Source organism: Phaenicophaeus curvirostris, chromosome 11 (assembly GCF_032191515.1).
Source record: "Phaenicophaeus curvirostris isolate KB17595 chromosome 11, BPBGC_Pcur_1.0, whole genome shotgun sequence".
Classification (NCBI taxonomy): Eukaryota; Metazoa; Chordata; class Aves; order Cuculiformes; family Cuculidae; genus Phaenicophaeus; species Phaenicophaeus curvirostris.
Genome location: NC_091402.1, coordinates 11,598,290 through 11,611,960, shown reverse-complemented (window position 1 = coordinate 11,611,960; position 13,671 = coordinate 11,598,290). Strand labels below are relative to the sequence as shown.

Here is a 13,671-nt window from a genome sequence, read left to right as displayed (position 1 = left end):
TATTAGTGAAGCTGAAAAGGTCTCACAGCCATAAGAACAGGGAACACAGGCTCTTTTGTCTTTGATAGGGTTAACATAGGATGCAAATGTTTAATGTTGAATGTAACTCCAAGTGAAACGCCTTGCCTAGAGTTGTAATACTTTTTTCATCCTCCGAGTCCTTAAATCAAAATTGGACATCCATCTGTAACGCATACTTTTGCAATATTTTTATCATTTACAGTTTTATTTTCTGTCAGTGTGTGTGGAGTTCTCCCTTGAGAATCCAGCACATGAGTTCTGCGAGTAATCTCAGGTATGAAAGTTTTCGTACCTTCTTATATGAACTTAGACTCTTGCTGCCAATTTGACCTGCGATACCTATGGACAAGAAACCAGATTAATATGCTGTTTGAAGGATTATCAAGCACAGATAAACTATCCTTTTGATTATTCCTGTGCTTGTACATCACCGCCCCCATTTAGACCTTTTTCTTTTGAAAATCATGGGGGTGGGGATTTGACTAGTTTGTGGTTATAAATGGTTATAGAAATGACACAACACATATTTGTCAATGTTGTATGAAAATATACTTCAGGATAAAGTGGTAAGGGAGAAAAGGTTCCCCAGTAATGATATGAGACAAAAAATACTTTTTATTGGGTGCTGTTAAAGTTGACACAAGTGTGACTTCACATTTTGAGCTCTCTCTACTGACTTGAAAGCCATGCTCACTCTGCTGTTTAATTTATCATTCTAATAACTCAATAGATTGAAGGGCTTAATTAGAAGCTTTTACTTATATTTCACGATGATGGAAATCAATGTTCTTCTCATTTCCCTTCATACCCAGCCCAAATATAAAACTACACTTTCAGTCTACAGCAAAGAATAACAATATCAAGGTGAAAGTGTAAATGAACCTCCTTGAAGACAGATATATTTCAGTCTCCTTTCTAAAAAGGTATTCAGCATCTCTGCAAGTTTTATTGATCAGGATAGTCTTTGCATGAGAAAGTCCTTTAAAATATATTTGAGAATATGTCAGGTATCTTATATCATATAAGGCATTGTCTTGTTCAGGTCTGGTTCAAGGTTTGATGATGCCACTGAAAGTCTTTCTATTGAATTCAGTGGGCCTTGGATTGGTACATACAGTTCTTTTGGTTTCCATTTTCAGAAGAATATAGTGTAGTACATTTCACACAATGCATTGCATGATACTGTAATTCAAACGAGTGCAAAAAGTAAACAAATAGGTTTTATTTAATTGAAAATGTTGTTTGTTTGTTTGTTTTTTACAGGCATTGAAGAACGTGAGGTGAACAATATCCACATGAAAAACAACTGCAAATTTCTTCTCTCAGTTGTAGGCGTCTGGTATGAGCCTTTCATGTTTGACATGCCATTACACTGGAGTTTCAAAAAGAACTACTACATGTAAAAAATTTGAGATCACTCACCTTACAGTCTCAAGTTATATTTGGCACCACTCCATTTAATTAATGCATTTACATTTATCCAGTAATTTCATAGTTTATTTTAAAAAATTAATGTAATATAGATACTTAACACTTTCTTACTACAATACCACTTCCACCTCCTTCATCCTTCCCCACTATTTTTCTTTAACAGGAATGTTAGCTATGGTACAGTGTTAACATGAAATCTACACATAGTTTATTTTTAAAAGTACATGGCTGAACATTACTTTAATCATCAAGGAAAAAAGTATATAAGAACAGAACTCAATAGCAGGATCCCAGCTGTCAATATATGGTTTACCATTTGGGGTAATTTTATTCTTCCAGAGCTTAAACCTGTAGAAATACAAGCATACAAAATTTTCTGACAAAAGTAAATTTGTGTAGGAAAAACAATAAAAAATCTATGTCTTCTAGCATAATAACAATCTTTGTTTTATTTTCAAAGTGTAACACTGTCCACAAGTGGTATTTCTATTTAATTTCTAAGTTGTAGCAGCAATTACAGGGAGTATGGTTTTGAATCAGCTTCTCACTCTCTCTGTGAATATCTACTTTTAGGAGGGTTATGGCTAGTTTGTTGTAGAATTATGGTCTATTGTTGCATTAATAATAAGGTATTTATGAGGGCAGAGGCTGATCTCTGGGCAACCCCACTCCAGCTATGGAGAAGGACTAAGGGTTTCTGTCTCAGCAGCAGCAGTGCCAGAGCAGATTAAGAACCCTATTACGTGTGAGAGCTCCAGTTTTGACTTTAGTAGGGAAGCTTATTTCTCTGTCCTTCCTGAAGTATTATAGGCCATGGCAGATGGAAATTGATGCTAAAAGTTAGGTTGCATCTAGGTGTTGTGCAAAATACTTTCTCTGCTAATGAATGTGATATTATGAGACTAAACTACATGTGTCCAGCATCACAAAGTATTTAAAGGGAGGCCAACTACAGTAATGGAAAGACAGTTAATCCATTGTGTTTCTTAAAAACACACAGATTTCTTATTACGTCATAACATTCAGAGAAAATAAAATCTCACGTACTTGATATTTTTGGAATCCTAATTTCTTCACTGCTACTGCCATCACCGCCATCACTGACTGTTCTTATTTCTATTAGATAATCTTCTTCAAATGGTACCAGAAGTTCAGCTGATGTGTTGTTTGTCTCCAGTATATGTGCTTTGCTATGTCTGTTTTGTCTATACAAAATCTAAGTAAAAAGAGATTAGAAAACAAGCACTATTTAGTGTTTTTTTTAAGTTTCAATGGAGGGTTTGGGGTTTTTTTTGGCTAAGAATATCTTCTATCATGTCCTAAACATTTCAAGGCACTATCAGCATCCTGCAGAGTACAAAGTTTAACTCGGGACATAGAAATGTATTCTGCAGAATTTTGTGATAGAGCCCACAGTAAGCATATGGTCCCCCTCCATTTTGTAGGACAGCCTTTGTCTGCTAGAACTGAGGCTCAGCTTGAAAGCAGGGTTATGAAATGTTTATCCAATACATTTGCGCTCTTCTGTAAATATGGAAATTAGACATGTCTTTACAGAAGATTTCAATCTGTAACACCTTTTATATCCAGAACTCATCTGGCAGTTCAGGAATGGAGGTTTTAGGGTTTTGGTTTTGAGTTTTTAAAAAAAAAATTACCTGTTTGCGGTGAGCATTTATAGTCAAATAGAAATATTCACATTGACTTCAGTGTAAAATTACCACTGCTAATGAAAAAAGGACATTGCATAGTGGTATGTTTTTGAAGACTTCAAGAAAGGACAGAAGTTTGGATAGTAATTTCTGTGTTTCTACCTAGGAAGCACATTTCTACAACTGAATATGATGAATTAAGTGCCTTGCTTGCATTTAGGTCTTTTTGCTAATGAAACATTGGACCAAGGTGCAAAGCAGCTTGGGGAGTGTAGACAGGAATCCTACAGACTTCGATCAGCTTTTTTCCTCCAAGAAGCCTTCCTTCCTTGCTAGTACAACAATGACAGTGTTTGACTCCTTTCTCTTGACAATGTTTTGACATATTTATGCTAAAATGTGCAACTGAAGAGCAAAGCAGAAGAAGGAACAAGGATCATACAATAAATACCACAAGTACTTAAAGCACTCTTTCCACATCAAAATGTAATATGCAATTGTAGACTAGAAACAGGTAGGTTAGTCACAAAGGAAAAAAGCTTAGCAGCCTAGTTTTACCTTTTTCCCCAGTGTGTGGAGCTACTCAAACACACCCGGCAGGGTGGACAAGAATACGATCTCAAGAAAGATCACAAGGTGTGTGTGTGGGGGGGGTGTATGTGTCCTTTTCCTCTGTAGGCATAAATAACTGCCTAGAGACTAAAATGCCTAGCAACATGAGGATCTCGGTCCTGATAAACTTTTTTCATACAAGTACTCTCCACTTCCATTTTTACAGTCCTTCAGGAGTAAAAAGGTCTTTCTATAAGCCTTTTGGGGTCAGAGCTACTGCAAACAAACTGAAATTAAGTTTTCCTTTCCTTAAAAAATAAATTTGTAGAAGTACTTTTTTACTTCACTCACACTGATCTTTACATACCTTCCTTTCTGTTTTCAAAGGTACATTTATGAATTGCCATTGAGTCAGAACTTTTAAATTTGCTTTATACCTATCTTTAATGCTTAGGAGACTGTTCTCCACTTCTTATATATATATGTGTGAAACTCCTTTCCAAAGAAGGTGCAACTGTGAGAATCTTACATGATTACAAGGGAAATGGGACAAGAGAAATCCAGCATTGGGGACAGAAAATCCCTGTGTTGGCAGAAATACTCTGAATGAGCACAGATGTTCTTTCATTTGTATTAATGTCAGCCAATCACCCCAATAACTCCAGAAAAGTCAGTGTTTTCCAGGTAATGAGCAGTTGCCTTTCAACAAGCCACTGTTTGTACCTCTATTATAAACAATATGTCTCATCAATGAGGTACAGAAATTACTTACTTTGTAGCCTAGCACCTCGGATTCATTCTCCATTGTTTTCACGTGTTCCCAGTTCAAGCAGATTTTGGAATCTGTCAGCTTCCAGGCAATATTTGCTGGGGGTTGACTTGGTGCTTTGAAACAAAGATGAAGATAATCACAAGATACAATTGAATATTAATTTGCCTAGTGTAACTGAATGACCTGCTGACATGGGAGTAGCAGATGCATGGGTGATTTAAACCTAAGAGTAAAAAATACTTTCCAGTTCATCATTGCTCTCGTGTTAGTCAGAATAAAGATCCATTTATAGCACTAAACCACTTACTGTGAGAGTTCATTTTCAAAATTAGGAAAAGTCTGTCAGTTTCTGACAGTTCAAGTTATATTTGATAGATTTTATTTAAGTACTAAGATGCTCCTATATGTAGGTTAGCATACTAGAGAATGATCTTGCTGTATGGATTTTAGAAAAACCTAAATTTAAGAGTAGAATATAAAAGACAAGATTTTCATGGGGCATGAGGACAGGTTACAAAGAGCAACACATTGAAGTCTCCATGTGATCTATCATGAAACATTGTAGGATTTTAAAAATTCTCAGCACAATAGGCAGAAAGTAGCATTTCAAAGGCTTTTTAATGCCAGGACTTTGAAAATTTGACTACAAGTGACTGAAATCGAATCATTTGTGAACATGTGAAATTGAAACTTAAAAGCCTTTGAACTATATTTCAGATTTAAAACAACACATTATCTCCTCCATGGTGCATCCTCCCAAACTCTGACTGGGAGGACCATGCTGGGGGTGTTAGAGAAAGTGAGATTGTAAACAGAATTAAGAAAAGAAGAAGAGATCTGGAGCAATAGATTCTGTGTCCCAGACTTGACTTTAAAATATTTAACTTCTGGAATCCTTCTTTTCTCTCTACAGTTCCTATATATTGATGTTACGCAACTTGGAAGGTACTGTTGATTTGGTAATATCGCACAATTTGTTTCATTTCTCATGGTGATAGAACAAAGTGGTTGATGCCTGTTGTTTCACATCTACCTGCTTCATGACTGTGGAGAATTCTAATTCATCCAGCCAGTAGGGAATGGAAGCAGATCACCCAGGTGAATATAGATCCTAATGGAGGAGTATGTTCATGGAAGGAGGACAGCCATTTCCACTTTCCCAAGCAGATTAAGCTTAAACTGGGATATTCACTTAGAACTTAAATTGATCTTAGATAAGTACGTTTCAATCTGAACAGCACCTATTTGGCAGAAGAATCATTTCAGTTTTACTTAGTCGCTACAATAATGACATGCACAGAACATTGCAGGAATCCTGGACAATGTGCAGGAATCCTGGACAATGAGCAGGAAGACAGAGCTATTACCTTGAAGATAAAGCTGCTGCTGTAGATGTATATTGTTTATATTCACTTGACATAGTATCTCTACTTATATTGAAAGTACTTACATATTTCAGAGACAAGAGCTTAAAATTTTAATATGTTTTTAAATATTAAAAGGGTTATTTTGAGTTTAATTTCTAAATGAACCATTAGTACAATCCCAAATTTGACAAAAAATAATGTCAAAGTTAAAAAAAGGAAAATTTATTCCTTATATGTCTTGTCACTGGAGTCTTTAACTTGTCTTTTTTACATATGCGCATAGGATTATAGAGAATCATTTCCAGAGATAAGTTCATTAAGAAATGTCCTGTTAGAAGAGTCTTGTTTGAGTCACTAAGAAATACCTTCCCTGGCATCATTTTGGTTTATGTTATTCACATTAAGTTGTAACTTTTATCATGAACTCATTTCGAAAGTTGGTTCCTCTCTTGCACTTAATTAGTAGCATGGAACAGCACATAGACAAGAGGACAATTGGTGAAAGACAGAAGAAATATTTCCCTTTTTGTGCAAAAGGGCTGATCAATTGTTTACTGGGAAAACACAGTCCAAGGAAAGAATAAAATATGGAACTCTTAATTAGTAAGGAATTTGAGGCACCTAGGTACTAAGCAGGTTACCAAGATTTCCAGCTTTACAACTATGTTGTACTTAGTGACCATTTACTTCATGCTTTTAATCCTGTAGAACTGTATTCAGTGCTTCTTTGTTACCTTGGAGGATAGGTCCATGAAAGCACTGGTTTCAAGCTGCTTTTCACAAACAGAATAGCACATGGTTTTTCTTCTATAGTTACAGAAAGTTTTTAAAAAATAATGACTAAATAGTATTTATATGAATGTATTCCATATGCTACCCTCTATAATGCAATGTTTAGAGGTTTCAAAAAAACCACTTTACATATATATATAACAGGGTAAATGAAAGAAACTTTCCCAGGTCTGATTTAAGTTGATGAGAATTTTGGCTTCCATTGGAGCGGAACTGAAGTCCAAGCTAAGTATTACATGGAAGTCTTAAATACCAGAGTCTGAGCAATCTTGATGGTGACCAGTAAAATACTGTCAAGGAAGAGAGAGAGAAGTTTCTTGGTCACAGACTTTTTGCTTAATTTTCTGAAGAAATTTGTGAACCAGTTTTCTTTGATATTGTAACATTTAGCAGGGATGGGTCATGGTAAGATGAAATGTCATTATCACACTTGGGAGTTTGCAACATTTGTTGTGTGAAATTAAATACTCACGTGATTTTTTAGTGGTGACATTTACTGGGGTGCTAGAGGGCCCTGTTCCTGCAGTGTTGTAAGCCCGAACTGTTGCAAAATACGCTGTATTAGCTTTTAGCCCTGTGATATTTTTGGCTGTTACATTCCCAGTGACTCTGACTTTACCAGTCGTGCTTTCCCTGGGATCATCAGTCCAATATAAAACCTGAAAAATGAGAATGAAGAACAGGCAATTCATTTTTTTCCCTCAATTACGTATTTGGCTGGGAACAGACATGCTGACAGTGAAGATTTCAAGGAATACAGGATATTTCATATTCAAAATGAGCAGGAAATAAAAGCAAGCATGGATATTTATAGAGAACAAATAAAATTTCAGAGACCAAATACAAATTAAGGTAGCAAATTAAATCCTTAGCTTTATAGATGACCAAAAGAATACCTTTGACAAGGTGAGAAATTTTAAAAGCTTGTTTGGTTTTATGGTTTGAAGACATTCAAAGAATATTTTAAAAGAAACAAAGAACCATTTATCTCAGTCATCTAAAAGGTTCTTTCAATTATTTTGTATCCTGCCTCAAGTTTTGACTCATTTGACGATTATTTAGACTGGATTTATTTTTTTTTTTAGTAATTGATTTAGGAGGTTTTGTGTACTGTATATGATTCCTATACATTTGTAATGATAGAACAGAATTTAAAGTATTTCTGACTTGGCTTATAATTGATTTATCTTAATGACAAAAAAAAAAAAGATTATAATTGTTTCACTGTGCAAGTAAAACACCCAGGAATCATATCTGAGGTTACTTTGAAATAGTCTAGTTACTAATACAAATATCTGCTCCTCCCCCCAGCTCTGTTGTAGGCACCTCTGCTCTGTCAGATGCAGCTGACAGGGTTTCTGCTCCCACTGGGTGCTGGAGACCAAGATGAAGCCAGAAGCAGCACAGCTGGCTGAGTGCCACGAGGGTCTGGCAGCATCCATGCATTCTTGCAGCTCTCCCTGCTCAGACCATGAAATATTTGCCTGGGATCCAGCCCTGGAGCTGATGCTGTAAGACCAGTAATGCACACCAGAGCATAGGGCAAAAAACATATTAGTTATTAGTAAATAACTATGAAGAGCATAAAGTTGTGCCAGGGATGGTTTAGATTGGACATTAAGAAAATGTCTGTCACTGAAAGGGTAATCAAGCACTGGAACAAGCTGCCCAGGGAAATGCTTGAGCCACCATCCCTGGAGATATTTAAAAGAAGTGTGGATGCAGTGGCTAGAGACATAATTTACTGATGGACTTGGCAGTCTTACCTTTATGGTTGGACTCAATGATCTTTAAGATCTCTTCCAATCTAAATGATTCTATGATTCTGTGATTATAAAAGGAGTTAAAAGCCAAAAACCTTTCAAATACACTGCAGCACAAGCTTTGGATAGTAGTGAAGTGCATTTATCTTGGTTTCTTCTGTAAGCAATGATATGGGTCATGTGCTTGCCCTCAAACTATCAAGTACCCCATCTAGCTCAGGCAGAGTTACAGCTGTGTAAGAAGAGGAGGATCAGATTTGCTTTGTGCACAAAGCCTTTCAGAGTAGACATCACAAGTGATTAATCTTGAGATTTTAATTTACATTACAAAAAGTCTGGGACAGAGTCTGGTCGGTAAATGCTCCTGATTATCTCAGGTGAAGTGTTGCTAATGAGAGTTGAGTGAAGAGCTCCATTGTCTGTTGACTTGGAAGCAAGTGAGGAGAAACTAGAATACAAATGTGGTTGGGAAAGGGACATCTACAGTTTGTCGGACACCGACACCAGCTGCCTCACCTCATAGCCTAGCACCCTGCCCGTGTGCCTGTTCCATGCGATGGGCTGCCAGGAGACTTCCACCTCCGTCGCTGAAATGCTCAGTGCTGAAGCTCCTGCTGGTGCTATCTGTGGCTCTGTGTGAAGAAAAAAAACACAGCTGGTGGAACATTTGTGTTATCAAAAGTGTGTTATGTTAGCAATTGAGGGAGAGTCAAGAAAAGAGGAAGAGATTATGGGAAGAAGCAGTCTGCAGAGATACATGAAACCTAGTGGGAATCCCTAGATTTGCTGCCAATTTATTGCAGAAAATCAGCAAAACTGTAGTTTTTCATGATTGGTTATTGCCCATAAGTTGGCACAGATTTTCAGAGGACATTGAGTGACTTGAAAAGCTAGAACTTCTGAGAGCTAAACTGTTTTGAATATCTCCTGACTTTTCTCAGCCCACTCAGTCAAAGCTGTTGGGGACAAATAAACACGCTCTCTACTTAAAGCAATTCTGAAAACTGGCCCCTTGTTTTTTTTTAACTTCTGTCCTGTGTCTCTTGTCAATCTTCAATGAGCAGCTTTGAACAGTCTCCTTAATATACCTGTGGAGATCTGTCTGATCATGTCTGTGACCCATTGATGCTACACATTGATTACTAGTAAGAGTAAGAAGTTACCATCTTCTCCTGAGTAGACAATGGATATGGAACTCAGGGTCCCTTCTCCTTCATTGTTGTAGACACCAACTTTCACTTCGAAAGGAGAGAGAGGTCTAATGCTTTCGTTCCTGTAAACGTATTTGCTTGCTTCCACTGAAGCTACCACTGCTTTTGTCCAGGTTGTTGAGCCAAGAGGACAAAACATAACGATGTAGCCAAAACCTTCTCCATTTTGTAGTTCTTCTGGAACTGGCTGTAGTGACAAGGCAGTCAGTCAATAAGCATTTGCAACTATATACTCTTTTAATTGAATCTTCCTTGTCTGAGTATATTTTAGTAGTATTGATTTAGCTGACTGTGCCTTAGTGAAGATAATAATGTTTGCTCCATCAGTCAATGTAATATTGAAATAAAAATCAAAATAATAAATCTATTGAGGCAATCAATTTAGAAACAAAAGATCTGATCAGCTCCATTAAAATTATTATCTTTCAGGTAAGAAGTTTTCAAAATTAAAAGCATTTCACTCAGCACAGGTTGTAGTTGATATTTTTCCCCAAGGGGCGTGCTAATGTTAAAGAAATAACTTTTAAAGAAAAAAAAGATTCAGGAAAGGAGCTAATCTGTACACAGAAATGTGTGTCACCTATATAATTGTCAGCATATGTGCACAACACTTACATTTAGAATAATTTAAAGTCTCAAGTGAATAAACATATTCTTATTTAAGTTTGCTTAGAAAAGAAATGTTATTGTAAGTCAACATGGAAAAAAATAGTGTTTCTATTAATAAAATCTCATGACAAGATATGCATTAATGACTCATATTGAACAGGCAATTACATCAACACTGTATCCAGCATGAACTTTTTTTGTTTTCTTGGGAGAAAAATACTTCTACATTGGCTTCTCAAAGCAAGAGAACATTTATGAAACAAGAAAATCTCTGTGGTACATGAAGGAAGTGTCTCTCAGCAAAACTTCATCTATTGTAGATACTTGCACCTAAGTAAAGTGGTTGGAAAAGCAGCAGTGAAAAATGATGCAAAAAGAAAGAGAAAAATATAGGGACATAACTGCAGCCCCTGTGATTGTTCCAGGCTTCAAGATCCTCTCCTGCAGAGAAACTCCTGGAAGCACGAACAGTGTGAGAAAGTGGGAGAAAAAAATCAGTAAGTACAACATTATTTTATTCTTGTGTTCATAATTTCTTTCTAATTCTAATTAGAACCTTGTCTTGGATGATATAACGAGTGTGTCTTTCCTTAAGTGTTTTACAAATGTTAATTCCCCAGCATTCCCATTTCTAGCTCTTATCCAGTTCTGATAGAGTTAAGTGTGAGTGATGATGGTGCACTGGGGATTTATAAGAGTTCAAGCTACTTTCTAGAGCATTTAATTTGTTTTTGCGGCTTCTTTGACCTCAGATTTAATCAAGATGTTTAGTGAGCTCGTCACAGAAAGCTGGAGAGTCATGTTCAGTGTTGTTAGCTTGGCATAATTAGTATTTCTTCTGACTGTTTTTCAGGACACACTATGGAGTCCGACAGGATAATTTGATTGAGATCTCTCAGGCTGTTTTCAATTTTCATGTTCTTCTGCTCCCAAAGAGTAGATCAGTAGAGGAGAAAATGAAATAAAACAGTGAAAGATGCATACGGAAGTAAAGTTAGTAAAGTTTGGTAAAAGTGAAGTTTCACTCTGTTTGGAGCATGGAGAGGGGGAAGCATTGACAAAACTATTTATCTAGTGGGGATTTTTTAGTTTTGACCTCATTTTTTGGCTATTACTCCCCTTCTTCCCCTAAAAGGCTGGTTAAATGCCACAGGTTTTAGCATAGAGGAGAACACAAGTAACACACTCAACATTTGGATAACATCACCTTGAATTTAATGTAATTTCCTTTTCTTTCCCTCAAACCGTATTCATGAGCTTGGCTATTTCATTTGGAAAGGGAGTAGAGTCAAGGGAGAGAGCAAATTTCTTTCATTACTTAAGGTGAACTAAAAACCTTTTTTTATGCCATGAAGAAATGTCTTCCAAAGGGAGTCATGGTGCTTTTGGAGGCCTCATCCCAGTTTAGGAACTAAACAGAGGCCGTTTTGCAAAGCCTCTGAGACAGTCACACCTGATAGTAAGACACATGGCAAGCCTGCCAGCCCCTGCCCTCGAGTATGGGTGCTACTGGTGGCATGAAGTAGTACTTCACTTTAGTCAAATGTCCTTAAAGCCAGGGGAGAGATTTAACTAGGTCAAACACATTAACTTCATATGGTTTTTTTCAGTGGCAATGAAAAAGAAGTGGGTAAGAGCTGTGTTTTGGGGGTATTTTCCATTGGGGCTGGAGACCTGACCAAGCACCTGCCCCATTACTGCATGGGCTTTACAAAAGGCTGCCTGCCTTCATCACAGTTCCCATGGGAAGGCTGCTGGGTGACTGGAGAAGGAGGGCTCCTTCCCACAATGCTTATTTTCTGCTCTCTGAAATGACCTGTGCTCACCCATCGCAACTTGTAGTATAGCATTAACTGTTCTGAAAATGTATATTCTTTCCTCTCACTGGAGTGTTGGAGAATTAAAGGGCTCATCTCCTTTAACGCATAATAGGATATGTCTTGTCAGCACAGTGTTCCAGAATGAAAAACACGTAAACAAAAGTATGAAAAACGTTAATGCAGAAAACGGCCAAGCAGATTAGTGTGTTAAGCACCTCCTGTACAATGGAGATAAGAGGGTTATACAGACTTCTAAACATCTTTATAACATGCCTCTTAAAGTGTTTATTTTTATAAATTGTTCGCTATAACACAGAAAACTTGCTGTATATCTTACAGGCTGTTTTCTCTGCAGATGCAGGGTGAAATCCAGGCTTAACCAAAGCCAATGACCAAAAGCCTTTGGATGTCAGCAGGCTTGTGATTTTACCCATGGACTCTTCCTCATTACACAGCTTAGGTTAAATAAGCTAATAATTACCTCCCATGTGACGACCAGCTCATAACGGCTGCCTCCTCCTCCACTGATGTTTGTGGGTGACACAACAGGAACTGGAGAAGAAAAGACATTGGTGCTTGCAACTACTCACCACTGCTGCTTAGAGTCTTGTCAGCTGCATGATTAGAGGTGTTTCTGGCTCACATGCAGCTATTTTGCTGTTCGACACCTAGACCGGGGACTATATTAAGCAACAGTACCTTTTAAATGAACTGAAATTGTTTACACATTTCAAGTTTCTAAGGCTGAAGCCACAGATGTATTTGATACATGAGTACCCTGGTTCAAAAAATTAATTAAAGAAGCTAGTAGCATCAAGTATCTGACATTATTATGCCTCATCAACTAATTGGCAAAACGGTGTTCCTTTCAGACTGTAGCTGCAACACTGCTGATTTACTAATTATCCATTTGTTCAGTAAACATGTTGTTGGAGCAATATATTAATTTTTTTTAATTGCCTGTATGCTTTTCTTGAGAAATGCAAAACTCTTAATTTGTTTTTCTCCTTCTCCCAACAATGTAAGTGTCCAAAAGTTCATTGATTAGAGCTTGATTTCCCCAGTGTTGCTCCTGGTGTATGGGACCATAGGTACAGGGTTGAGGTCAAGCAATTTGCTGATGTTCCAGGCTGAAAGGGCTTCTTTTAACTCAAATGTATCTCGATGGAGAGACAAGGAACATATCAGTATTTCTTGCCTTTTGCTCTATATTTCTATAAACATGCCCACCCCATTAGCCTATAAATATTGACAGTTTGGAGGAACTGGATTGTGATGTAATCAGAGGGATTTAGACAGTCTAGCCTTGATCTTATTGTGTAGTTTGCTATAATTCTGCTTGCAAGGATGCTATCATGTTCCTTTTCAGCTGCTGAAGAGTATAAAAACAGAGCACAACCCTGGAACTGACTGAGAAAGTAACTTCCTATAAGACGGCATTTGTACGGTTTGCCATCTCCAAATTCTTGGTACTATTTTTAGAAATTTCAGGATAATTTTGTTGTTTCCCTCATTCAGTGCTTGCTATCTGAAAACTGGATGTGTTGACACAAGGCTGAATACAAGATCAGAAATAGGCAAGACAGTTACATCCAAGAAGCTTTTTCAGAGATTTTGGCAAGTTTGGCCATATCTGCCTGTCCTTCTCCATCCTTCCACCCAGTGTTAGCCCAGGTGCAGG

At 37.2% G+C, this 13,671-nt stretch overlaps 1 protein-coding gene across 7 annotated transcripts in view; it reads right to left on the bottom strand.

Annotated features, from left to right (window-relative positions):
• Nucleotides 1-1,271: 1,271 nt before the first annotated feature.
• Nucleotides 1,272-13,671, bottom strand: part of CNTN6 (contactin 6) — a 140,567-nt gene continuing 128,167 nt past the window's right edge. For 6 of the 7 annotated variants that reach the window (XM_069865607.1, XM_069865611.1, XM_069865608.1 and 3 more), the window contains 7 exons: nt 12,472-12,542; nt 9,514-9,748; nt 8,867-8,982; nt 7,060-7,246; nt 4,429-4,541; nt 2,500-2,668; nt 1,272-1,800 (listed from right to left, as the gene is read on the bottom strand). In XM_069865607.1, coding sequence (XP_069721708.1) covers nt 1,700-1,800; nt 2,500-2,668; nt 4,429-4,541; nt 7,060-7,246; nt 8,867-8,982; nt 9,514-9,748; nt 12,472-12,542 — 992 coding nt within the window. In that variant the 3' untranslated portion in view covers nt 1,272-1,699. The remainder of the gene's footprint in view (nt 1,801-2,499; nt 2,669-4,428; nt 4,542-7,059; nt 7,247-8,866; nt 8,983-9,513; nt 9,749-12,471; nt 12,543-13,671) is intronic. The other variant, XM_069865612.1, reaches the window with a different exon arrangement.